This window comes from Sciurus carolinensis, chromosome 12 (assembly GCF_902686445.1).
Source record: "Sciurus carolinensis chromosome 12, mSciCar1.2, whole genome shotgun sequence".
NCBI lineage: Eukaryota > Metazoa > Chordata > Mammalia > Rodentia > Sciuridae > Sciurus > Sciurus carolinensis.
Window position 1 is genome coordinate 49,374,855 of NC_062224.1, and position 23,299 is coordinate 49,398,153.

Here is a 23,299-nt window from a genome sequence, read left to right on the forward strand (position 1 = left end):
AAGGTTGATAAATTCTTTTTAAAAAGTCTCCTGTATGCATTTTCCTTAATCTTATTTCCTAAGACTCTATTTACGCTATTTTAATAAAAAGAATGATCATAAATATGCAGATGCTTTAAAAGTTAACATTTTAATAAATAGCATTATGCTAAGCGGTGTAGGCTGTAAGGAAGAGACATTAGTCCTGTTAAGTTAGTAGAGTTTATTGTAAAGATATGATGGAAAGAGGGAAATGGTGGGGGGGTCTACTCGCATAAGTAGGCCTTGAAGAGATGGCCCAGTCTGGGAACTGTCAGAGCTCAGGGCGCAGGCAGCCCCAGGGATACAGTGATGCTTCATTCCCTTCAGCAGGCATCTGTGGACCCCATTTGTAGTTTCTGTCATGGTTCTGACCCAGGCCATTTTCTCCATTTCTCCTCTTTTTCTCTTGGGTTCTTGTTTGTTTCCAACTATTCCATTTTCTTTCCAGTCAAGTTCAGGCTATCACAGTGAGACCAAGACAGCCTATTCGGCTTACCTTCATTCTTGACCACTACCTACACCATGGGTACACTCTAGGTGGTTGTCCTTTGACAGGCTCACCCTGAGTCATCAGTCATAGCAGGACCACAGACAGCCACCCAGTAATTGACAAGAAGAACTGCTTACAAAGAAGCCTGAGGTAAAAGGCATTTTGAGTACTTGTCGATACAGACTGCCTTGTCTTCATAATACAATAGGTTACATTTTCTTATTAAATAGGACTGCTCAGTGTTTCAAAGAATTAGATCGAGCTTTAAATTACTGCATATGTTGAACAATAATTCCAAGCATTTCCCCGTCAATCATTTTCACCATTAAAATAACTGAAGAAGGCTAAGGGGTATAGTTAAGTGGCAGAATGCTTGCCTGGCATGTGCAAGGCCCTGGTTTTTATCCCCTACACTGAAAAAAACAAATAGTTGAAGGAAAAAGTGATAATTTGCCAAGCATTGATTTTGGCAAACTTTCCACAGATGAAAATTGAAAAATTCTAATACAAAGATAAGGACTGCCAAAAGTGTTTTTTTAACTCTTTGCCTTTTGTCTCCAGATATATAAATGCTGGAGAGAGAAATGCATTCATATGTAATAAATCACCCTGACAGTAGAAAACATGTGATTTCCAATCTCTGAATAAAACTACTGAGCTACATCTGTATAACCAAGAAAACTATTTTAAGGCTAAAGGAAAAACCCCTAAAAGTTGGCAAGCATTGATAGTTCTAGACACTTGGTTATGTAGTTCTTGATGAAATTTTCATTGTCAGGTTCCAGAAGATAAAAGTGATCTCCTGGCAGCACATGAATATCAACATTTCCACTGGTTATATCTTTCCAGGCTAAAAGTAAACAAAATTTTATTTAATAACAAATGACATTTGCCATCTACAACAAAAATTTTTTTTCCAAATTGTATTTCTCTAAGAGCTGATATCCATTGGTTGATATCCATTGGTAGTTATTTCTAAGGTGTCAGGTTCTATGCATCCTAAGTTTTTAATTTCTCTAAGACTTATCAATGGCATTTCTCTCTCTCTCCCTCCCCCCACCTCTCTCCCTCCCTCTCCCCCCCCCCCCCTCTCTCTCTCTCATACTGGGGATTAAACCCAGAGGCACTTTACCTCTGAGCCACTCCCCAGCCCTTTATTTTTTTTTTCTTTTGAGACAGGGTCTCACTAAGTTGTTAAGGTTGACCTTGAATTTGTGATCCTTCTGCCTTGCTGCTGGGGTTACAGGCATTCGCCATCATGCCTGGCTGTGTTCTTTTATTTCACATGAGATCAGTACCTCTCCACCTATACTAAATAAAACTGGGATGAACTTTCTATTCACTGCAGTAACTGTTAGTTGACATTTGCTGAAAACCATCAAACACATATTTCAATAAAATTCCCAAAACTATAAAAATAATTTCACCTTCTACATCCTTTGCTAAGTCTTCAGATCCAAGAAAGCATGTCAAATCACAAGAAAGAACGGCCTTAGAGGGTGTGTCAAAGCTGTAGACAAAAAAGAGCTGGTTAAGCAACATCCCCGAACCTCTTCCTGTTAATAGCGTCACTGAAATGAAACAGGAGACCTCACCTTTTTGCTCTTTCCACAGTGCAAGTATATTTTCATCAAGTGGGGGCAACTTCTCCCTATCAGAAACTGCCTGAGACTCACTGTGGCCTGGGACATTTTCCAACCTCATCTAAGTTCTAGAATGTACACTGACAGCAGGATGGTGCTGGGGGGCCCCAACTCAGGGTGAGGCTGGTTAACAACCAGTGCTGTTGGCTGTTGTAGCCCAGTTATGACCTCCCTGATACCTCCCAGCTCTCTCCACAGAACAAGAGTGAATTCTAAATAGAAGCTACTCTAACATCTGGAGACTAAATAATACACTATTGAATGACGAATGGATAGTAGGAGAAATCAAGGATGAAATTTAAAAAAATACTTAGAGGTAAATGAGAATACCGATACAACACACCAAATATCTGGGACACTATGAAAGCAGTACTAAGAGGAAAGTTTATTGCATTGAGCTCATTTATTAAAAGAATAAAAAGTCAACAAATAAGTAACATTACATCTCAAAGTCCTAGAAAAAGAACAAATCAACACCAAAAACAGTAGAAGACAGGAAATAATTAAAATCAGACTGAAATAAATGAAATTGAAACAAAAGAAACAATTGAAAAATTTGACAAAACAAAAAGTTGGTTCTTTGAAAAAAAAAATCAATAAAATTGATAAACCCCTAACCACACTAACAAAGAGAAAACGAGAAAACCCAAATTACTAAAATTCATGATGAAAAAGGAAATATCACAAGGACACAACTGAAATACCCAAGATAATTGGAAACTATTTTGAAAACTTATACTCCAATAAAACAGAAAATATTGAAGACATCAACAAATTCCTAGAAATATGTGACCTATCTAAACTGAATCAGGAGATCATACACGATTTAAACAGAACAATTTCAAGTAATGAAATGGAAAAAAACATCAAAAGCCTACTAATTAAGAAAAGCCCAGGGCTGGGGAGATAGCTCAGCTGGTAGAGTGCTCGCCTCCCAAGCACAAGGCCCTGAGTTCCAGCCCCAGTACCGCAAAAAAAAAAAAAAAAAAAAAAAAGAAAAGCCCAGAACCAGACAGATTCTCAGTCAAGTTCTACAAGACCTTCAAATTATTCCATGAAATAGAAAAGGAGGGACCACTCCAAAACTCATTCTATAAGGCTAATATCAACCTGATACCAAAACCTGACAAAGACACATAAGGGAAGAAAACTTCAGACCAATATCCCTGATGAACATAGATGCAAAAATTCTCAATAAAAGTCTGGCAAATTGCATACAAAAACATATTTAAAAGATAGTGCACCATGATCAAATGGGGTTCATCCCAGGGATTCAGGGTTGGTTCAACATATAGATATCAATAAACATAATTCATCATATCAATAGACTTAAAAACAAGGATCATGGGCTGGGGTTGTGGCTCAGTGGCAGAGCACTTGCCCAGCACATGCAAGGCACTGGGTTCAATTCTCAGCACTGCATACAAATAAATAAAATAAAGGTCCATTGCCAACTAAAAAATATATATATATAAGAAAACATGAATCATATTATCATCTCAATAGATACAGAAAAAAACATTTGACCACATACAGCACCCCTTCATATTAAAAACACTAGAAAAACTAGGGATAGTAGGAATATACCTCAACATCATAAAAGCCATATATGCTAATCCCAAGGCCAACATAATTCTAAGCAGAAAAATTGAAAGTATACCCTCTAAAAACTGGAACAAGACAAGGATGCCCTCTTTCAACTCTTTTATTCAACATTGTCCTTGAAACTCTAGCCAGAGCAATTAAAAGAAAGGAATTAATGGTATATAAATAGGTAAAGAAGAACTCAAACTATCACTATTTGCTGATAACATGATTCTATATTTAGAAGCTTCAAAATAAAAACTCTACCAGAAAACTTCTAGAACTAATAAATGAATTCAGCAAAGTAGCAGGATATAAAATCAACATGCATAAATCAAACGTGTTCCTATACATCAGTAATAAATCCACTGAAAGAGAAATTAAGAAAACTACCCCATTTACAGTAGCCTCAAAAAAATGAAATATTTGGGAATTAATCTAACAAAGGTGAAAGACCTCTACAATGAAACCTACAGAACACTAAAGAAGGAAATTAAAGAAGACCTTAGAAGGTGGAAAGAACTCCCGTGCTCCTAAATAGGCAGAATATTGTCAAAATGCCCATACTACCCAAAGCATTTTACAAATTTAATGCAATACCTATTAAAAGCCCAATGACGTTCTTCATGGAACTAGAAAAAGGAATCATGAAATTAATTTGGAAAAATAAGAGACCCAGAATAGCCAAAGCTATCCTTAGGAAGAAAAAGTGAAGCAGGAGGCATCATAATACCAGACCTTAAACTATACTACAGAGCTATAGTAATAAAAACAACATGGTATTGGCACCAAAACAGACATGTAGACCAGTGGTACAGTATAGAAGACACAGAGACAAACCCACATAAATACAGTTAACTCATACTAGACAAATGTGCCAAAAACATTCACTGGAGTAAAGATAGCCTATAGAGGTGGGGGGGCACTAGGGAAGAATATAGTTACTTTAGGTAGAGGGTAGTGAAGGGAGGGGAAGGGGTAAGGGAGTAGGAAGGATAATAGAGTGAAACACACATTATTACCTCATGTACATATATGACTGCATGACAGATGTGATCCTACAATATGTACAATCAGATAAATGAGAAATTTTACTCCATTTATGTATGATTTATCAAAATGCATAAATGCATTCTGTCATGTATAGCTAATTAGAACAAATTTTAAAATTAAATTTTAAAAAAGAGGGTTCTGCCTCAGTTTCACCACAATAGCACAAGTACATTTACTGAGCTGGATGCTGGGTGCTGGGGACATGCAAATAAGCAATCCAGCCCTGCCCTCCTATGTCTGATAGCCTGGCTGGGGAGAGAGATGTGAATGAAATAATCAGACAACTGAAGAGAGATGAAAGTAAGTAATATCAAGCCATGTGATCTGAGAGCATGGGACAGGAGTAGGGACAAGCCAGGGTCATGGTGGGTCTCCCTGAGGAAGTGAAGTGTATCTGAGATCTGGATGAATAGAAGAGAACTGAGTGAAGAGGACAGAGGCTTCAGGGAAAGAGAAAAGGAGTTCGATTTATTGCTCAGAGAATGAAGTGGGAATTGGGAGAAAAATAAGGTGAGGAAGTAAGCAAGGGCCAGGTCTAAGCCACACAGAGGATTATGGTTGTCCTAAGAATGGTAAGACACAAAAGGATCTAACTCATAATCAAACTTGACTGTCATCCCCCTGGATATAGTGCAGGGAATGGACTGGAAGGGGACAAGGGTGTATGACAGCCAATTAAGGAGCTCTTTCAATAGGGCAGGTGAGGATTTCTCTTCTGCCTAGAATGTAAACACTAGGAACATGACTCCCACCCTCAGAGCAAGGGGGAAAAACAACAGAGTAACTCATGGGAAGCTGAGGTGCAGGCCACACCGTAGGCCCTCTAAGGAGAGGTGGAGGTGTCATAGGCTCAGTCCTGGCCAAGTGCGCAAAGAGACATCCAAAATCAGTAAGGGTTTTAACAGGGGTTGGGGTGGTGGTCAGGTGGAACTCACTCCAACTCACAGACTCTTTTCCATGGTCCTCCACTAGTGGTCCACAAGGAAGATTGGGAGCAAAGATAGAGGTCAAAGTTAGTCCCCGCTGATGGGAAAAGGGACAGCAGGTAATCAGTAGTGGCAGTGGGACAAGACCTAACACTGCCTCCTATAATATAAAGCTGCTCCCCCGCCCTTTATGCTGTAGCCATTTCTCCCCCTCCCATCTTACAACCTAGCTTGTCAGTCTGTGAACATCCTAGCTAGCTATTGGTCCATTAGTCAGCCTGCAAGTCTCCTTCTCAGTCATTGGTCCGTTTTGTTAGCCGAGAAATTCCAATATTAGGAGAAGCACCTGCGCCAGTTCCTCTTTTCTTTCTTTTCCCAGCCCTGAGCGGATGCGCTGGTCCTAGACATCACACAATGTCTGGTGTGAGCTCCCGTGTCCGGAGTGGCTTTCTGGGTGCTGTTGCTGGACCGCAACTCAGACCGGGCACCCCAAAGTACTTGCTCCCCTGGATTCAAGGGTCTGAGCTGCCTTGGGACCCAAACAGCCACATTTTTCTTACACCTCCTGCCGAGGTCCTTCTCTCATTCTAAGCAAATGCCTTACACTGCAGGAGAGGGGCATGAACACCTCATGGCAGAACACAGGTGAAGACCCCTGACTGCTGGGGAAGGACAGACACACAACCCTCTACTTGGGGGAAGGAGTAGGACACAGTTCTATTCCAAATCCAAGCAAAGTGGCGAGGCGGGTAACAGGGTGGCACAGTGCTTGTCTAGCAAGCAAAAGGCCCTGGATTCCATCCCCAGCACCGCACAACAAGACAGAAAAACCAACGAAGCAGAGGTCTGTTGCTTGTGGAAAGAAGCAAAAATTTTCCATCCAAGCCAACCTAAGATACATGAGGCAAGATTTGTCTGTACCAAGGAGAGGGGACAGCCGTCTTGAGAAAGTCCCACCCACAAAGCCCAGACACAGGGGGCTACCTAGGAATGATGCTTGAGACAGTCTAGATGCCCAAGCATTCCAGTAGCCCACATCCAGTAACAAGCAATAGCTGTCTACACTGGGGAGCAGCAATAGAAGGGGCTCAAGAAATAATGAAGGTTTGGGGTGAAGCAGGACCATTGAGGAAAACAAGTACGCTTCAGCAGCCTCACCCCACGTTAACACCAAAGGAATGAGGAATTGATGGTGCATGAAGGTAACCATAACAACAACAAAACCCAAACTCAGCTCACCTCCAATCTAGATTGACTCAAACTCCCTCCTGTAAGGGCAGAAGGAAAGATGTGCTAATTCCCATCATAGATTCATTTCTGCATCTACTATTCTATTCCAAAAAGTATAAAAAGCTTTAAAATTTTATATATAAATTTCAATAACAATTTTCAGACAAACAAGAAAACAAGAAATAAACAATTCGTTGTTAAGGGATAAAACACTCAAAAGAATCAAGAGTGACTAAGACCCAGATGTTGCAACTATCTAACAGGAACTTCAAGATACCTATGATTAATATGTCAACTGAGTTAATGGGAAAGGTAGACGATGTATATATACAAATGAGAAATGTCTTTTCAGAGATATGAAAACTCTTAGAAAGAGACAAATGGAATTTCTAGAAATAACCAGCCACAGAAATGAAGAGTTCCTTTGAGAAGCATGTCATTAGACTCACAGTCAGGGAAACAAGTCAGTGAACTTGAAAGCAGCCAGCAGAAATTATCCACATGGAGACACAAAAAGGAATAAAAGCTTAGCGAAGACATCATCCAAGAGATGTGGGACAAAATCAAACAGCCTAGTGCATGTAGAGTCACAGAGGAGCAGAGGAAGCAGACCAGGCAAGAGACTGTCAGAGTTTTGGAACCACCCTGCTGACACAGCTCCACTCTGGACACCAGGCTATGAGCATTGGTGTTAGGTGATGGGGAAGGACTGAGAGATGCACTGGGCCTAATTTTATTTATAATGGAAAGAGCTGAGACCTGAGGCTGGGTAAAGACACAACAGAGTGAGAAAGGGAAAGGAGCAAGAGAGAAAAAGAACCCAAGAGCAGGGTTTGGGGAGACCTTTGGGTACTGGAGGAAGCTAATAGTGGTGACTGGCTATCACAATTTGATTCACAGCAGTGAAGGTGATAATGTTAATATGAGTTTCTCTATTCTAGAAGTAGAATATTTCTAGGACTTATTTATTTATTTATTGTGTGTGTGTGAGTTTGGGAGGTTTATTTGGAGTGAAAAACAATGGAATGCTAGTGAGTTTTTTCTCGTGTTTTGTTTTTAAAAATGACCTGTGGCCTTTTTACATGTCATACCCAAACTGATGGCCTGCAGTTAGTTACTTGAGTTAGGCTTTTTACCCTTTCTTTGCACAGATGAGACAAGGTGTTAATGAAACATGCTTAGAATCTCACAGCTGATAAAACACAGGATTTTGACAGTAGTAAGTGGACTCTTTAACATTTAAGTCAAACCTTAATATTCAACTATTATGCAAGGCTTAGTTACTATAAAACAAGGTTTTGTATATATTATTTCATTTAATATTAATAGTGATATGGATTATTTGTAATTTTTAAAAAATTTTATTTAGTTGGCAAGTAATAATTATATATATAGGTATATGAGGTGATATTTTCATATATGCATTCATTATGGATCAATTAAGTCGTTAATTAGCACATTCATTATTTGACATATTTCTAATTTTTTACCATGTGAACATTTAAAATCTACTGTCTTAGGGGTTTTGAAATGTACATCACATTGTCATTAGCTGTAGTCATCATGCTAATAGGTCGTAAAAACTTACTTCTCCACTCTAACTGAACCTTAGTACCTTCTGGCCAGCATCTCCCTATTCCTCCCCCTAATCCCCAGCAACAGGTAGCCACCATTCCACTCTCTACTTCTTTTGGTTCATGTTTTTAGTGTCCACACATTAGTGAGACTGTGTTCTGTTTGTCTCTCTCTGTTTGGTTTATTTCACTTAACATAATGTCCTCAGGATTCATTCAGGCTGTTACAAGTGACAGGACTTCATTCTTTTTAAGGCTGAATATTGTTCCACTGTGTATATATACTTCTTTATTTGCTGATGTAGGCTTAGGCTGATTCCACATCTTGGCCCTCGTGGATAACACAACAATAAACACAGAGTGCAAAATATCTCCTAATGAACTAATATGATAATTCTATTTCTTTGTTTTCAGGCACCTCTCTTCTCCATAAGGGCTATACTAATTCACAGTACCATCAACAGTGAACAAGTGTTCTCTTTTCTCCACATCTTTTCCTGCACTTAATATCTTTTGTCTTTCAGATCCATTCTATCAGGTATCAGATGGCATCTCATGTTGGTTTTGATTTGCATTTTCCTGATGATTAGTGATGTTAAGCACCTTTTCCTATACCTGTTGGCTATCTGCACAACTTTTGATAAATGTCTATTCAGGTCCTTTGCCCATTTTTATATCAGGTTGTTTTCTTGCTATTGGTTCTTTGAATTCCTCATATACTTTGGATCTTAACCTCTTATTAGATATATGATTTACAGATACTTTCTTCTAATCCATAGGTCTTCTCTTTGTTGATTGTTTCTTTTGTTTTGATATAATCTCATTTGTCAATTTTTGCTTGTTTCCTATGCTTTTGGGGTCATATCCAGGACAATGTCATGGAGCTTTCCCAGACTGTTTTCTTCCAGGAAGTTTTTCTTCCCAGGTCTTGTGTATAAGTCTTTAATCTTTCTGAGTGAGGCAAAAGTCCAGTTTCATTATTTTGCATGTGGCTATCCAGTTTTGCTAACACCATTTATTAAGGAGAGAAGAGAGTGTCCTTTCATCATTTTGTATTTTGGCATTTTTGTTAATAACCTAAGTACATAGGTTTATTTTAATGCTTTTGATGCTCTCTCTTGGTTGAAGAGTTCATTTTTATGTCAGTACCATGCAGATTTATTACGATAGCTTTTTTTTAAATGTCAAGTTCCTTTTCCTTTCTTTTTATATGAGACAGGCATTTCTTTGATCCTGACTCTCTGCTCAACTTAGTCTTAGGAAAATCACATTTGGGTTAAGATGCTTGGGATAGAAATGGAAAGACGGATAGACTTAGGATATCTAGGAGATGAACTGTGAACTATACAGTAGATTGAAGTAGGCAGTGATTGGAGAGATGTGTGACAACGGAAAGGCCTATCTCACTTCTCAAGGTGCTGCACATCTGCTCCACTTTTTGTAGCTATCTGTGTAAATGTCCAGTAGCAAGCACAGCCCATGGTGGCCCAATGCCTGTTCCAGGCTTAGTGGCTGAAAAACAGGTAATGTAGGCCCAAACATATGCTTTCAAGGAATTTAAACCAAGAGAACAAGCACCAGGCAAAATAGAAGAAATGCATGACAGTATATAAGGATGACTAGGGTCCAATGCTGGTCCCACAATGATAGCTCCTGGGATAGTAGACCAGGAAGAGTCATTTGTAGGTTTAGGTTGTTGGGGGAGGATTGACAGAGCCTTAGGATTTCAGTTCTATCGGAAGACTCAAGCTTCAATCCAGACAGCCCATGAGACAAGGAAAGAGGGAGATGTCACGAAGCTAAGGGAGTTCTGGAACAAATTCACAATAAAACAAGCTTAGCAAACTACTGCTCCCCTCCCCACCGTCTACCCCACACTTAACAATAAGTAGTGATCCATTCCTGCTGATCCTGCTAAGATGATGAAATTGCTTTGGCATTTATTCAATAAATATTCATTATATGATAAAACATACATACTAATGTATAAATGTATATATATGGTATTTATAAAATATATATTTGTATATATGTATTTGTGTATCTTTATAGATATAATTTTTGTGCTCAGTCTCCATTCTAAGCCAGTACAAATATTATGAATGACCCCAAAGAAAATGGAACCCAACTCTTTGAATATTACCTTTTCATCTACACACCCTCTGAGAACTGCCCATCTGTATTTTTCTATAAACATCCACACACAAAATTGTCTCAGTTACTTACCTGTAATTGCTAATAAGCTTGATATCTGCCAAGATTCTGGGAATACTTTGTTGTAAAAGTTCTTTGTCATTAATAAAATTCTTGGGGGTGCCTCCAAACTCTATAAGGTAAGAATGAATTTGTTCTTCTGACAATTCATCAAGTTTGGGAATTTGAGGCCGGGCCTTTGACTGGAAACATAAGCAAATACAGGATGATATGGTACAAAACACACTTGTTCATAAACTGAAAGTTTTCTATCTAAAGTCAAGTCCTAAAATCAAGGTTGGGAAATGGAATTCTTCATCTAAAGGCTTCAGGAGAGAATTCTTTCTCTACAAAAGCAGGGAAAGTTCCTCAGCAATTCTAGCCTCATAGGGCCACCAAAATGGCATTCTGGACTCAGAATCCCAGGTCAGACGGTGAACTTTTGAGGACAGGATGGGGATCAAAGGGAGAAGTGGAAGAGGAGCAGGAACCACAGCTTAACCTAGGTTTAAAAGTTAGAGAAGTTTGACATCACTATCCCCTTTTCAATTTTCAAGGATTCTTTCCTGGCTGATTGATCACTTTTCTGAAATCGTTCAGAAAACAATTAAGTTCCCAGCTATCTAAAGAGAAAAAGCACGGGTGCTCAGTATGAGCTCAGAGGCAGGAGCAGTGCAGGTGATTATCAGGGGACTGATGAAGTGCACTTCAGAGAAATGGAGAGAGAATGACATTGAAAGAGATTTGAGGAATTTTCAATAGCAAATAGTGTGCCTGCCATCATTCCCTTGTCAGACCAAAGTTGCCAGAAAGGAAAATAACAGCCTGATTTTTTATTCCCCCATTTCCCTCCTCTTCCCTCCTCTTTCCAAGGAAAATGAAATTACTTACATGGGGGGCAGTCATACTTGACATAAACAAGTGCACTGGCTCCAGCTTATATTTTTCTTTTAGGTGCAGGGAAGTCATAAAAGCAATGTAGGATCCCATACTAATTTGCATAAAGACAAACATGATAACTGTTCAGCAAGACTCGTGATGGTTCAAGTATCACAAACACAGCAGGATCATGAAAGAATTAAAAGTATAAGTTAACTGATTAATAACTATTTTATAAAAGTATACTTTCAATGATTAATATCAACATAAAGAGTATTTCAAACACACTAGTACTGATGTCCCCAGTGCTACAGTTTGGATCTGGAATGTCCCCAAAGGTTATGTGTTAATGGTTTGGTCCCTGACTTGGTATTATTGGAAAGAAACCTAAGAGGTGGGGCCTAGTGGGAAGTCTTTGGGTTACTGAGAAAGTGCCTCAGAGGTGGATCGTGGAATCCCAGCCTCTTCCTTTTCCTCTCTTTACTTTCCTGGTGATGAGGTCAGTGGTTTTGCTCTGCCACATAGTAGGACCAAGAAATCATGAATTGAAACCTTTGAAACTATGAGCCAAGTAAACTTTCTCTCCCTATAAGTTGATTACCTCAGGTATTTATTTATAGTAATGGAAAGTTTATTAACACACATAGGCTTGCAATTCATTTAAATTTCCTTTTCTTCCTTAAAGATGTATATCACTAGGTCTTTGACAGTTTATATCAGCAATTCTTTATTTTTTAATTTTTATGGTAAACAAATGGGATACATGTTGTTTCTGTTTGTACATGGAGTAATGGCATACCATTTGTGTAATCACACATTTACATAGGGTAATGGTGTTTGATTCATTCTGTTATTTTTTTTCTTCCCCCTGAACCCTCCCGCAGCTCTTTTCCCTCTATACAGTCCCTCCTTCCTCCATTCTTGCCCCTCTCCCACCCTCCATTTTGTGTCATGATCCACTTATCAGCAAGATCATTCGTCCTTTGGTTTTTCAAGATTGGCTTATCTCACTTAGCATGATATTCTCCAATTTCATCCATTTGCCTGCAAATGCCATAATTTTATCATTCTTTATGGTTGAGTAATACTCCATTGTATATATATACCACAGTTTCTTTATCCATTCATCAATTGAAGGACATCTAGGTTGGTTCCACAATCTGGCTATTGTGAATTGAGCAGCTATGAACATTGATGTGGCTATATCTCTATAGTATGCTGATTTTAAGTCCTTTGGGTATAGGCCAAAGAGTGGGATAGCTGGGTCAAATGGTGGGTCCATTCCAACTTTTCTAAGGAATCTCACACTGCTTTCCAAAGTGGCTGCACTAATTTGCAACCCCACCAGCAATAATGGATGAGTGTACCTTTTTCCCCACATCCTCTCCAATACCTATTGTTGCTTGTATTCTTGATAATCGCCATTCTAATTGGGGTGAGATGGAATCTTAGGGTAGTTTTGATTTGCATTTCTCTTATTACTAAAGATGGTGAACATTTTTTCATATGTTTGTTGATTGCTTGTAGATCTTCTTCTGTGAAGTGTCTGTTCATATCCTTAGCCCATTTGTTGATTGGGTTCATTTGTATTCTTGGTGTAGAGTTTTTTGAGTTCTTTATATATTCTGGAAATTAGTGCTCTATTTGAAGTATGAGTGGCAAAGATTTTCTCCCACTCTGTAGGCTCTATCTTCACATTGCTGATAGTTTCATTTGCTGAGAGAAAGCGGTTTAGTTTGAATCTGTCCCAGTTATTGACTCTTGCTTTTATTTCTTGTGCTATGGGAGTCCTGTTAAGGAAGTCTGATCCTAAGCCAACAAGTTGAAGATTTGGACCTACTTTTTCTTCTATAAGATGCAAGGTCTCTGGTCTGATTTCAGGGTCCTTGATCCATTGTGAGTTGATTTTTGTGCAGGGTGAGAGATAGGGGTTTAGTTTCATTCTGTTGCGTATGGATTTCCAGTTTTCCCAGCACCATTTGTTGAAGAGGCTATCTTTTCTCCATTGCATATTTTTTGCACCTTTGTCTAGTATGAGAAAATTGTATTTATTTGGATTTTGTCTGTGTCCTCTATTCTGTACTATTGATCTACCTGTCTATTTTGGTGCCAATACCATGCCATTTTTGTTACTATTGCTTTGTAGTATAGTTGAAGTTCTGGTATTGCGATACCCCCTACTTCATTCTTCCTGCTAAGGATTGCTTTAGCTATTCTGGGTTTCTTATTCTTCCAGATGAATTTCATGATTGCTTGCTCTATTTCTGTAAGGTATGTCATTGGGATTTTAATTGGAATTGCATTGAATCTGTATAGCACTTTTGGTAGTATGGCCATTTTGACAAAATTAATTCTGCCTATCCAAGAACATGGGAGATCTTTCTATCTTCTAAGGTCTTCCTCAATTTCTTTCTTCAATGTTTTATAGTTTTCATTGTAGAGATCTTTTACCTCTTTGGTTAGATTTATTCCCAAGTATTTTATTTTTTTGAGGCTATTGCAAATGGAGTTGTTTTCCTCATTTCCCTTTCAGATGTTTCATCACTTGCATATAAAAATGCTTTAGATTTATGTGTGTTGATTTTATAGCCTGCTTTTTTGCTGAATTCATTGATGAGGTCTAGAAGTTTTCTGGAGGAGTTTTTTGGATCCTCTAAATATAGAATCATGTCATCAGCAAATAGTGACAGCTTAAGTTCCTCTTTTCCTATTCGTATCCCTTTAATTTCTTTAGTCTGTCTAATTGTTCTGGCTAGAGTTTCGAGGACAATGTTGAATAGAAGTGGTGAAATAAGACATCCCTGTCTTGTTCCAGTTTTCAAAGGGAATGCTTTCAGTTTTTCTCCATTAAGAATGATGTTGACCTTGGGCTTAGCATAAATAGCCTTTACAATGTTCAGGTATGTTCCTACTATCCGTATTTTTTCTAGTGTTTTGAGCATGAAAGGGTGTTGTATTTTGTCGAACGCTTTTTCTGCATCAATTGAAATAACCATATGATTCTTATCCTTAAGTCTATTGATATGATGGATTATGTTTATTGATTTACGGATGTTAAACAATCCTTGCATTCCAGGGATGAACCCCACTTGATCGTGGTGCACAATTTTCTTAATATGTTTTTGGATATGGTTTGCTAGTATTTTGTTAAGGATCTTTGCATCTATATTCATCAAGGATATTGGTCTAAAATTTTTCTTTCCTTCATGTGTCTTTGCCTGGTTTGGGTATGAGGGTGATATTAGCTTCCTAGAATGAGTTTGGTAGGGTTCCCTCCTTTTCTATTTCCTGGAATACTTTGAGAAGTATTGGAATGAGTTCTTCTTTGAAGGTCTTGTAGAACTCGGCTGAGAATCTGTCTGGTCCTGGGCTTTTCTTGGATGGTAGGTTTTTAATGGCTTCCTCTCTTTCATTGCTTGATATTGATCTGTTTAAATTGTGTATGTCCTCCTGGTTCAGTTTGGGAGGAGCATATGTCTCTAGAAATTTGTCAATGTCTTCGGTAGTTTCTATTTTGTTGCAATACAAATTTTCGAAGTAGTTTCTCATTATGTTATGTATCTCAGTGGTGTCTGTTGTGATGTTTCCTTTTTCATCATGAATTTTAGTAATTTGAGTTCTCTCTCTCCTTCTCTTTGTTAGTGTGGCTAAAGGTTTGTCTATTTTGTTTACTTTTTCAAAGAACCAACTTTTGTTTTGTCAATTTTTTGAATTGTTTCTTTTGTTTCAATTTCATTGATTTCAGCTCTGATTTTAATTATTTCCTGTCTTCTACTACTTTTGCTGTTATTCTGTTCTTTTTCTAGGGCTTTGAGCTGTAATGTTAGGTCATTTAGTTGTTGACTTTTCATTCTTTTCTGGAATGCGCTCCATGCAATGAATTTTCCTCTTAGTACCGCTTTCATAGTGTCCCAGAGATTTTGATATGTTGTATCGTCATTCTCATTGACCTCTAAGAATTTTTTTATCTCCTCCCTGATGTTTTCTGTTATCCATGTTTCATTCAATAGCATATTATTTAGTCTCCAGGTGTTGGAATAGTTTCTGTTTTTTATTTTATCATTGATTTCTGATTTTATTCCATTATGATCTGATAGACCACAAGGCAGTATCTCAATTTTTTTGCATTTCCTAAGGGCTGCTTTGTGGCATAACATATGGTCTATTATCAAGAAGGTTTCGTGTGCTGCTGAGAAGAAAGTGAATCCACTCGTTGATGGATGGAATATTCTATATATGTCTATTAAGTCTAGGATATTGATTGTGTTGTTGAGTTCTATGGTTTCTTTGGTTGGCTTTTGTTTGGAAGATCTATCTAGTGGTGACAGTGGTGCATTAAAGTCACCCAGAATTATTGTGTTGTGGTCTATTTGATTCCTGAAATTGAGAAGGATTTGTTTGATGTACAGGGATGCACCATTGTTTGGGGCATAAATATTTACTATCGTTATGTCTTCCTGATTTATGGTTCCCTTAAGCAGTTGAAATGTCCTTCTTTATCCCTTCTGACTAACTTTGGCTTGAAGTCCACTTTATCTGATATAAGAATGGAAACCCCCACTTTTTTACTGAGTCCATGTGCATGGTAGGTTTTTCCCATTCTTTCACCTTTAGTCTGTTGATGTCTTTTTCCATGAGATGAGTCTCTTGCAGGCAGCATATTGTTGGGTCTTTCTTTTTAATCCATTCTGCCAGTCTGTGTCTTTTGATTGATGAGTTTAGGCCATTAATGTTCAGGGTTATTATTGAGATATGATTTGTATTCCCAGTCATTTGGGCTTATTTTTGGTTTTTAATTTGGCTTGGTTTCTCCTTTGAGTGGTTTTTCTCTAAGGTAGTTCCTCCCTTTGCTGACCTACATTGTTATTTTTCATTTCCTCCTCATGGAATATTTTGTTGAGAACATTCTGTAGTGCAGGCTTTTCTATTTGTAAATTCTTTTAACTTTTGTTTATCATGGAAGGATTTTATTTCATCTTCAAATTCAAAGGTTAGTTTTGCTGGGTATAGGATTCTTGGTTGGCAATCATGTTCTTTCAGAGCTTGAAATATGTTGTTCCAGGCCCTTCTAGCTTTTAGAGTTTGGGTTGAGAAGTCTGCTGCTGTCCGTATTGGTTTACCCCTATATGTAATCTGATGCTTTTCTCTCGCAACCTTCAAAATCCTATTTTTATTTTGAATGTTAGGCATTTTCATTATAATGTGCCTTGGTGTGGATCTGTTGTGATTTTGTGCATTTGGTGTTCTGTAAGCCTCTTGTATTTGATTTTCCATTTCATTCTTCAGGTTTGGGAAGTTTTCTGATATTATTATAGGTTGTTCATTCCTTTGGTTTGTATCTCTGTGCCTTCCTCGATCCCAATAATTCTTAAACTTGGTCTTTTCATGATGTTCCATAGTTCTTGGAGATTCTGTTCATGGTTTCTTACCATCTTCTCTGATTGGGCAACTTTATTTTCAAGATTAAATATTTTGTCTTCATTGACTGAGGTTCTGTCTTCCAAGTGGTCTAGTCTTTTGTTTATGCTTTCCATTGAGTTTTTTATTTGGTTTATTGTTTCCTTCATTTCAAGGATTTCCAATTGGTTTTTTTTTTTTTTTTTTTTTTTTGAGAATCTCTATCTCTTTGTTGAAATGATCTTTTGCTTCCTGCAGTTGCTCTTTCAACTGCTTATTGGTATTATCAATCATTGTCTGCATTTGCTCTCTTAACTCATCCTTTGCTCCATGAATCATCTTAATCATGTATAATCTGAAGTCCTTTTCTGACATTTCTTCTACCATACTGTCATTGGATTCTATTAATATAGAATCTAGATTTGTTTGGATCATTTTCTTTCCTTGTTTTTTCATGTTGTTCATGTATCTTCCCCTCTAGCAGTGCAGATCTGGGGTATTGCAGATTCCCCCCTATAGACTTATAGTGGCCCTATAGGTTTCCAAAACCTTTTCTTTAAGGGGAGATCAATATTAGTAGTGCTCACTTCAGATACTATGCAATCCTAGACCAAATAGCCGCTATGAGGACAATAACAAAATTGTCGTAATAAACAGAATGAGTTCAACTATTATCTTCAGTATAACCAACAGATTTGCAATAAGGTCTGCAGTTTCTAATGGAGGACAAAGAGGATGCAGAGGGATGTAGGATGTAGCTATTAATGGAATAAGAAAAGAATATATAGAAGTTCTAGATAATAGAAAGGGCGAGAGTGTAATCAAAAGAAATTGGATGTTAGCATGCAAAAAGGGAGAAAGAGACTCTGAGGGAATAGGTAAACAAAAGGAAAAGAGAGCCAAAAAAAGTAAAGAAATAAAAAATTAAAATTGTTCAATAAGGAAAAGAAAGATAATCTACACTATAACAGTCATATAGTATTCAAACCTCCCGGTCTTCAGTAGCCTGATGCATGAGAGGTACCTAACAATGAGCTTCAAGTCTCCAGCAGGCATCTCAGGATGGGATTTTGCCCCACCTAAAGATCGGAGCTATGGTTTCCAGGATTATCCAAGATGGCCGCTCTGGCTTCCAAATGTGTTGGCAAATGGGGAGCTGCAGCTCAGGGTGTGGATATGGTCGGCTGGAGGTCCTGGAGGCAGGCTGTGGTTAGTCAGGCAAGGGTTCTGGAGGTGGAGTGTGTTTGGTCTGGTTGCGGGATCCTGGAGGCCGGGTGCAATCAGTTGGTCTGGGGTCCTGGCGGCAGGGAGCAGTCAGTCGATGTGAGGGCCCTGGAGGCAGGGAGTGATCGGTTGCGCTGAGGGATCCTGGAGATGGGGCTCGGTCAGTCCAGCCAGGGGTCCTACAGGGCCTGGCTGTTGTCTCAAAATGGTGACAGCCATGTGTAATCAAACCTGCAGGTACTGTAACAGTGAACTTCCAGGCAACAGCAGGCAGCTGGTGCTCCGCTGGCGGTCTGCAGTCAGTCTGCTGGCAGCTGTCAGACGATTGGGAGGTGAACCTCGGGTGGTGGGTGATGGGTAGGTGAAAGGCAGGCAAAGGACAGGCAGGAGGCAGGCAAATGGCGGAGAATAGGTGCCTGATAGTGAGCAATCTGCACTCAAAAAAGGCGTCAATATGCTGGCAGACTGCAGGTGATCACAGTAGACAAATGGGGTAAACAGCAGGGGATCGATAAGCAGCAAAAACTGCCTCACCAAGAAACAGATATCCTCTGCTTGAAACCAGAGTTACGGAGCGACAAGGAACACAGCCTCCCTCTAGTCCACCAGCAATTCTTAAAGAAAGGGTTTGGGGACCTCTGGGAACTTCTGAGACTCCAACTGGTGGCCCAGCAGGTCAAAACTGTTTTAAGGATAACACTAAAATGTTATTTGCCTTTTTTACACACATGAGTACACAGTGGATTTTTCCAGAGGTTATGTGACATGAGATATTGCAAGAATGTAAACACAGAGAGATTAGAGTCCAGCTGTCCTCTAATATGCCAGCAGGTAAAGAGATTTGCAAAAGTGTAAAACAATGCTGTTCTTCTCATTGCAACTTTTTGGGTAAAATACAGTCTTTAATAAAAATATATTGTTTATGTCAACAACATGTGGACTATTAATGTTATGTTTTTGTTTTGGGGGTTCTTTTAAGGGGGTGGTGGGGATTGAACCCAGGGTCACTTAACCATTGAGCTACATTCCCAGTTCTTTTTATTTTTTATTTTGACACAGGGTCTCACTAAATTACTTAGGGTCTTGCTAAATTGCTGAGGCTGGCCTTGAACTCAGCCTTCTAAGTCACTGGAATTACAGGCGTGCAACACCATGCCCACTGGTTAGTGTTATTTTTAGATAAGTTAATAATTAAAAATATTTAAAATTTCTTAGTTGTCTTTCTAATATGGTAACTATCAACTGATATATCACATATAAACAAAAGATATTTGAGGTCCTCGATGCTTCCCAAAAGTACAAAAGGAGACTAAGACCAAAAAGTTTGTGAACTATTACAGTTATAGATACATTTTTTAGAAAAAAAAAATACCAAGGGATTATTCACTTGCAAATTGCATATTTACAGATCTTATAAAAGAAAGAGAAACCCAGTCCCATGTTCATAACTGGAGTGTGAAGTGCAGGTAACTTGGAAACACATATCAAGAGTGTTAACAAAGAGTATCTTATTCAACCTAAATATTGGGAATTTATCCTAAGAAAGCAATAACAGATTTAAACCAAGTTTTCTATAAAAATGTTCACTGAAGTTCTGCTTATAAAGGAAAAAGAAGTAACTCATATCCAACAAAAATTTTTTAAATGAGGCAACAACATATACTTACAGGCTGTGAAAGATGTTCACAGCAACGTTTAAGTGATAAGTTCAGGTAAAGATATAAAACAGTACTCCATCATGTAGAATGTAGAATTACATTGTCCCATCAATGTAGAATTACTAAAAAACCATGTCAAAACTTTAAAGCATTGTTATCTGGCTGGTAGGATGATGAGTAATTTTTCAGTTTTTGCTTTGCCATATATATAAAAAAGACTATATAGCAGCCAAAATTTATTGAGTCCTTTCTACAAACCACATTATTTATGATCACTATTCATTTAATCCCTATAAGAAGGAACTATCATTAGTCCAGCTTTATAGAGGAGGAAAGGAATCCAGAGGCCTAAGGAACTTGCCCAAGGTCACAAAGCTACTAAAAGGTAGCCAGAACCCCAGAATTAATGACCTAACCTCAGAATTATACAACCTAACTCCAAAACATACTTTTTACATAATTGATATTTTTAAAATAAATGAAAATAAGTTGCTGCTAGAATTCTGATTTTATGCCTGTAAGGACAAAAAAGATATAATGACTATGCAAACTGGAGTCAAGAGAGTTGCGACTGGTCATCATTACCCAAAATGCTCTTCAGCCAGTACAAAAGGTATGCATCTTACAAGACAGAAAGAACAACATTAACCATGGACTTATGAAGAAATTCCCCCAGATGCCTTTTAGAACATTTAAATACCTGTGGCCAAAAAATGCAAATGGTTTATCCTGGATGATTGGCAGCAAAGCATGAGCAACTTCCTCAGCTACCTGGTTGATGTCATTTGCAAAAGGTTCTTCAAGGCGACTTTCTCTTCCAGCAAGTCTTAAAGAGAGCACTGGAGATTGGGAAACACAAGTAAGGGCATGTGATAATGAATGAGGTACTGTGATGTTTAAAGGGTCTTATATTTACACAATGTGAGCACCTCCAAAGAAACAAATAATGAGTAAAAGGTTTAGAATCTGCTAATAAGAAAAACAACATGAAATACAAAAAACTAACTGTCTGAAAGATACCTTCTAATTTCAAAATACCCAGAAATAGATAGATAGATATAAGATGCATGTGATTAGATGCATAATGTAGCTCACAGTAAAGGAAGAACCTCGAAGAAGAATAAACTAAGAGGGAATTGAAATTTTCAGAGATGAGTATTACCAGTGATATGGGTATTCTGACAGCAATTTCCTCTACCAGAAACATAAAACACGAGATTTCAAAGGTGACCAAAAGAGTTAAGAGACAAGACATTGGAATGCTTAAAATTTGAGAGTCAGAACTGAGTCCTCTACGTAAAACCGGGAAACTCTAAACTCTACACCCTCCATTGAGAAGTAGTGAGAGAAAAAATATATATCCTCCTAATGGCAAAGGAGAAAGTAGAAGTTTCTGATTTTGACTTTGGATGTAGGATGCTTGGGGAATGTGCCCTTAGACTTTTTTTTATAACCAAAGCCTTGCATTTATGCAAATTTGAAGTTAGTTTATATTACCTTGATAATACAAGGAAAATGAAGTTGAAAAAATAACTCTTAAGTGAACCTGTGTTAATAGCATCAAAGTAGCACCTTGTGTTAGAAGCACCCAGTATTGCCATTAAAAAGCATTGATAAGTTTCTCCTCATGAATACATACACAGCATAAATCTTTCAGAATCAAGACTCAAGCTGATCCTAAATAGCAGCATGCCAGAGAAAGTCTAACACACTTAAAAAGGAGTATAACAAAATCTAGCAATCAACAATATAAAAATCACAATGTCTAGGATCTAATAGAATTCACCAGACGTGCCAAAAAAGTGGGACACATTACTCATGTCATGTTTCCAGGGGTGGGGAGTGGGTATACAAACATGAGAAACAGACAAGAAATAACAAATGATGGAGTTAGAACCTTAAAACAGCTATTATAAATATGCGCTGTAATATAAATGAAAACATGAATGTGATAAAAAGGAAGATTTTTAAAGACCCAAGGAGAATTTCTAGGGATGTGAAATACAGTCTCTGAAATTAAACATACACACACGCATACACACACACCAGATGTGATTAACAGCAGATAAGACACAAAGAAGAAATAATAGTGAACTTGGAGCATTTAGAAAATGAAATATCCAAAATTAAGCATAGAGGGTATAGAATAAAAGGGGAAAAAATAGATGAGGTCCTGTGGATACAATATCTGTCAATTTAATATAAATATAGTCCAAGTCCCAGAAGGACAGTAGAGAGAAAGGAAATAGACATTTGAAGAAATAATGGCTGAACATTTCCGAATTTGATAAAAAGTATAAAGTCACACATCTAGGAAACCCAAACAGAATAAACAGTGAAAACCACATCAAGGTAAGTCATAATCAAATTGCTGAAAACATAATAAAAATAGTCTTAGGCATCTAAAGAAGAGATGCATAGAGATACAAATGTAGGAATGACAGATTTCATGTCAGAAACTGCAACTCAACATGGGAAGGACAATTGTCAAGCTGGAATTCTATAATTAAATTTGGATATAGATTGTGATAAATTAAATAAGCATATTGGAGATCCTAAACAAACACCTAAGAAAACAATGATTAATGGCTAATCACCCAGTGGTGGAAGTATATGAAAGGCTTAAAAACAACTAATTCAAACGAAAAGAGAAGATGAAAGGAAAAAAAACATATGGGACAAATTGGAAAACAAATTGCAAGAGGTAGACTTAAATCTACCATATTAATAATTATAAAGATGTGAAAGACTTGACAGACCAATAAAAGGCAGAGATAATCAGACTGACTTGAACACAGCAAAATATATCTACATGCCTATCAACAAGGGACACATCTTAAGTATAAATCACAGAGAAAAGATAAAAGAATGGGGAAAGATAAATCATGCAAACAATCATAAAAGTAAATGGGAATGACTGTAATTAATATCAGACAAAATGGACTTCAAAATAAGGGTTAAGGCGGGTGCAATGATACACAACTGTAGTCCCAGTGACTTGGGAGGCTGAGGCAAGAGGATTGAAAGTTGGAGGTCAGCCTGGGCAACTTAGGGAAACCCTGTCTCAAAAAAAAATATTTTTTTGAAGGATTGAGTCGATTGATGAATGGATTACGCAAATGTGGTGTATATACACAATGGAGTTTTACTCAGTCATAAAGAAGAATGAAATCAAGGCATTTGCCAGTAAATGGGTAGAACTGGAGAACGTCGTGTTACCTGATGTAAGCCAAATTCAGAAAATCAAGGTCCAATGTTCTCCCTCATCCGCGGAAGCTAGAGTTGGATATCATAAAAGAAGAGGAAAGTCAACAGAATAGAAGGATTGAGAGGGAGGGAGGATGAACGGGTATGGGGAAGAAATACAGTATGAATTTGACAAAATTACACTAGGTGCCCCTATAAATAAACCACAGTGAATTCCACT

At 37.9% G+C, this 23,299-nt stretch overlaps 1 protein-coding gene across 1 annotated transcript in view; it reads right to left on the reverse strand.

Moving 5' to 3' along the window:
* Window positions 1-226: 226 nt before the first annotated feature.
* The window catches only part of Olah (oleoyl-ACP hydrolase), a 37,671-nt gene continuing 14,598 nt past the window's right edge, over window positions 227-23,299 (reverse strand). Inside the window, exons 5-9 of the mRNA XM_047521318.1 lie at window positions 20,573-20,711; window positions 11,606-11,705; window positions 10,748-10,917; window positions 1,939-2,021; window positions 227-1,361 (exon numbers count right to left, since the gene is read on the reverse strand). Of these exons, the coding sequence (XP_047377274.1) occupies window positions 1,219-1,361; window positions 1,939-2,021; window positions 10,748-10,917; window positions 11,606-11,705; window positions 20,573-20,711 (635 nt within the window). The 3' untranslated portion in view covers window positions 227-1,218. The remainder of the gene's footprint in view (window positions 1,362-1,938; window positions 2,022-10,747; window positions 10,918-11,605; window positions 11,706-20,572; window positions 20,712-23,299) is intronic.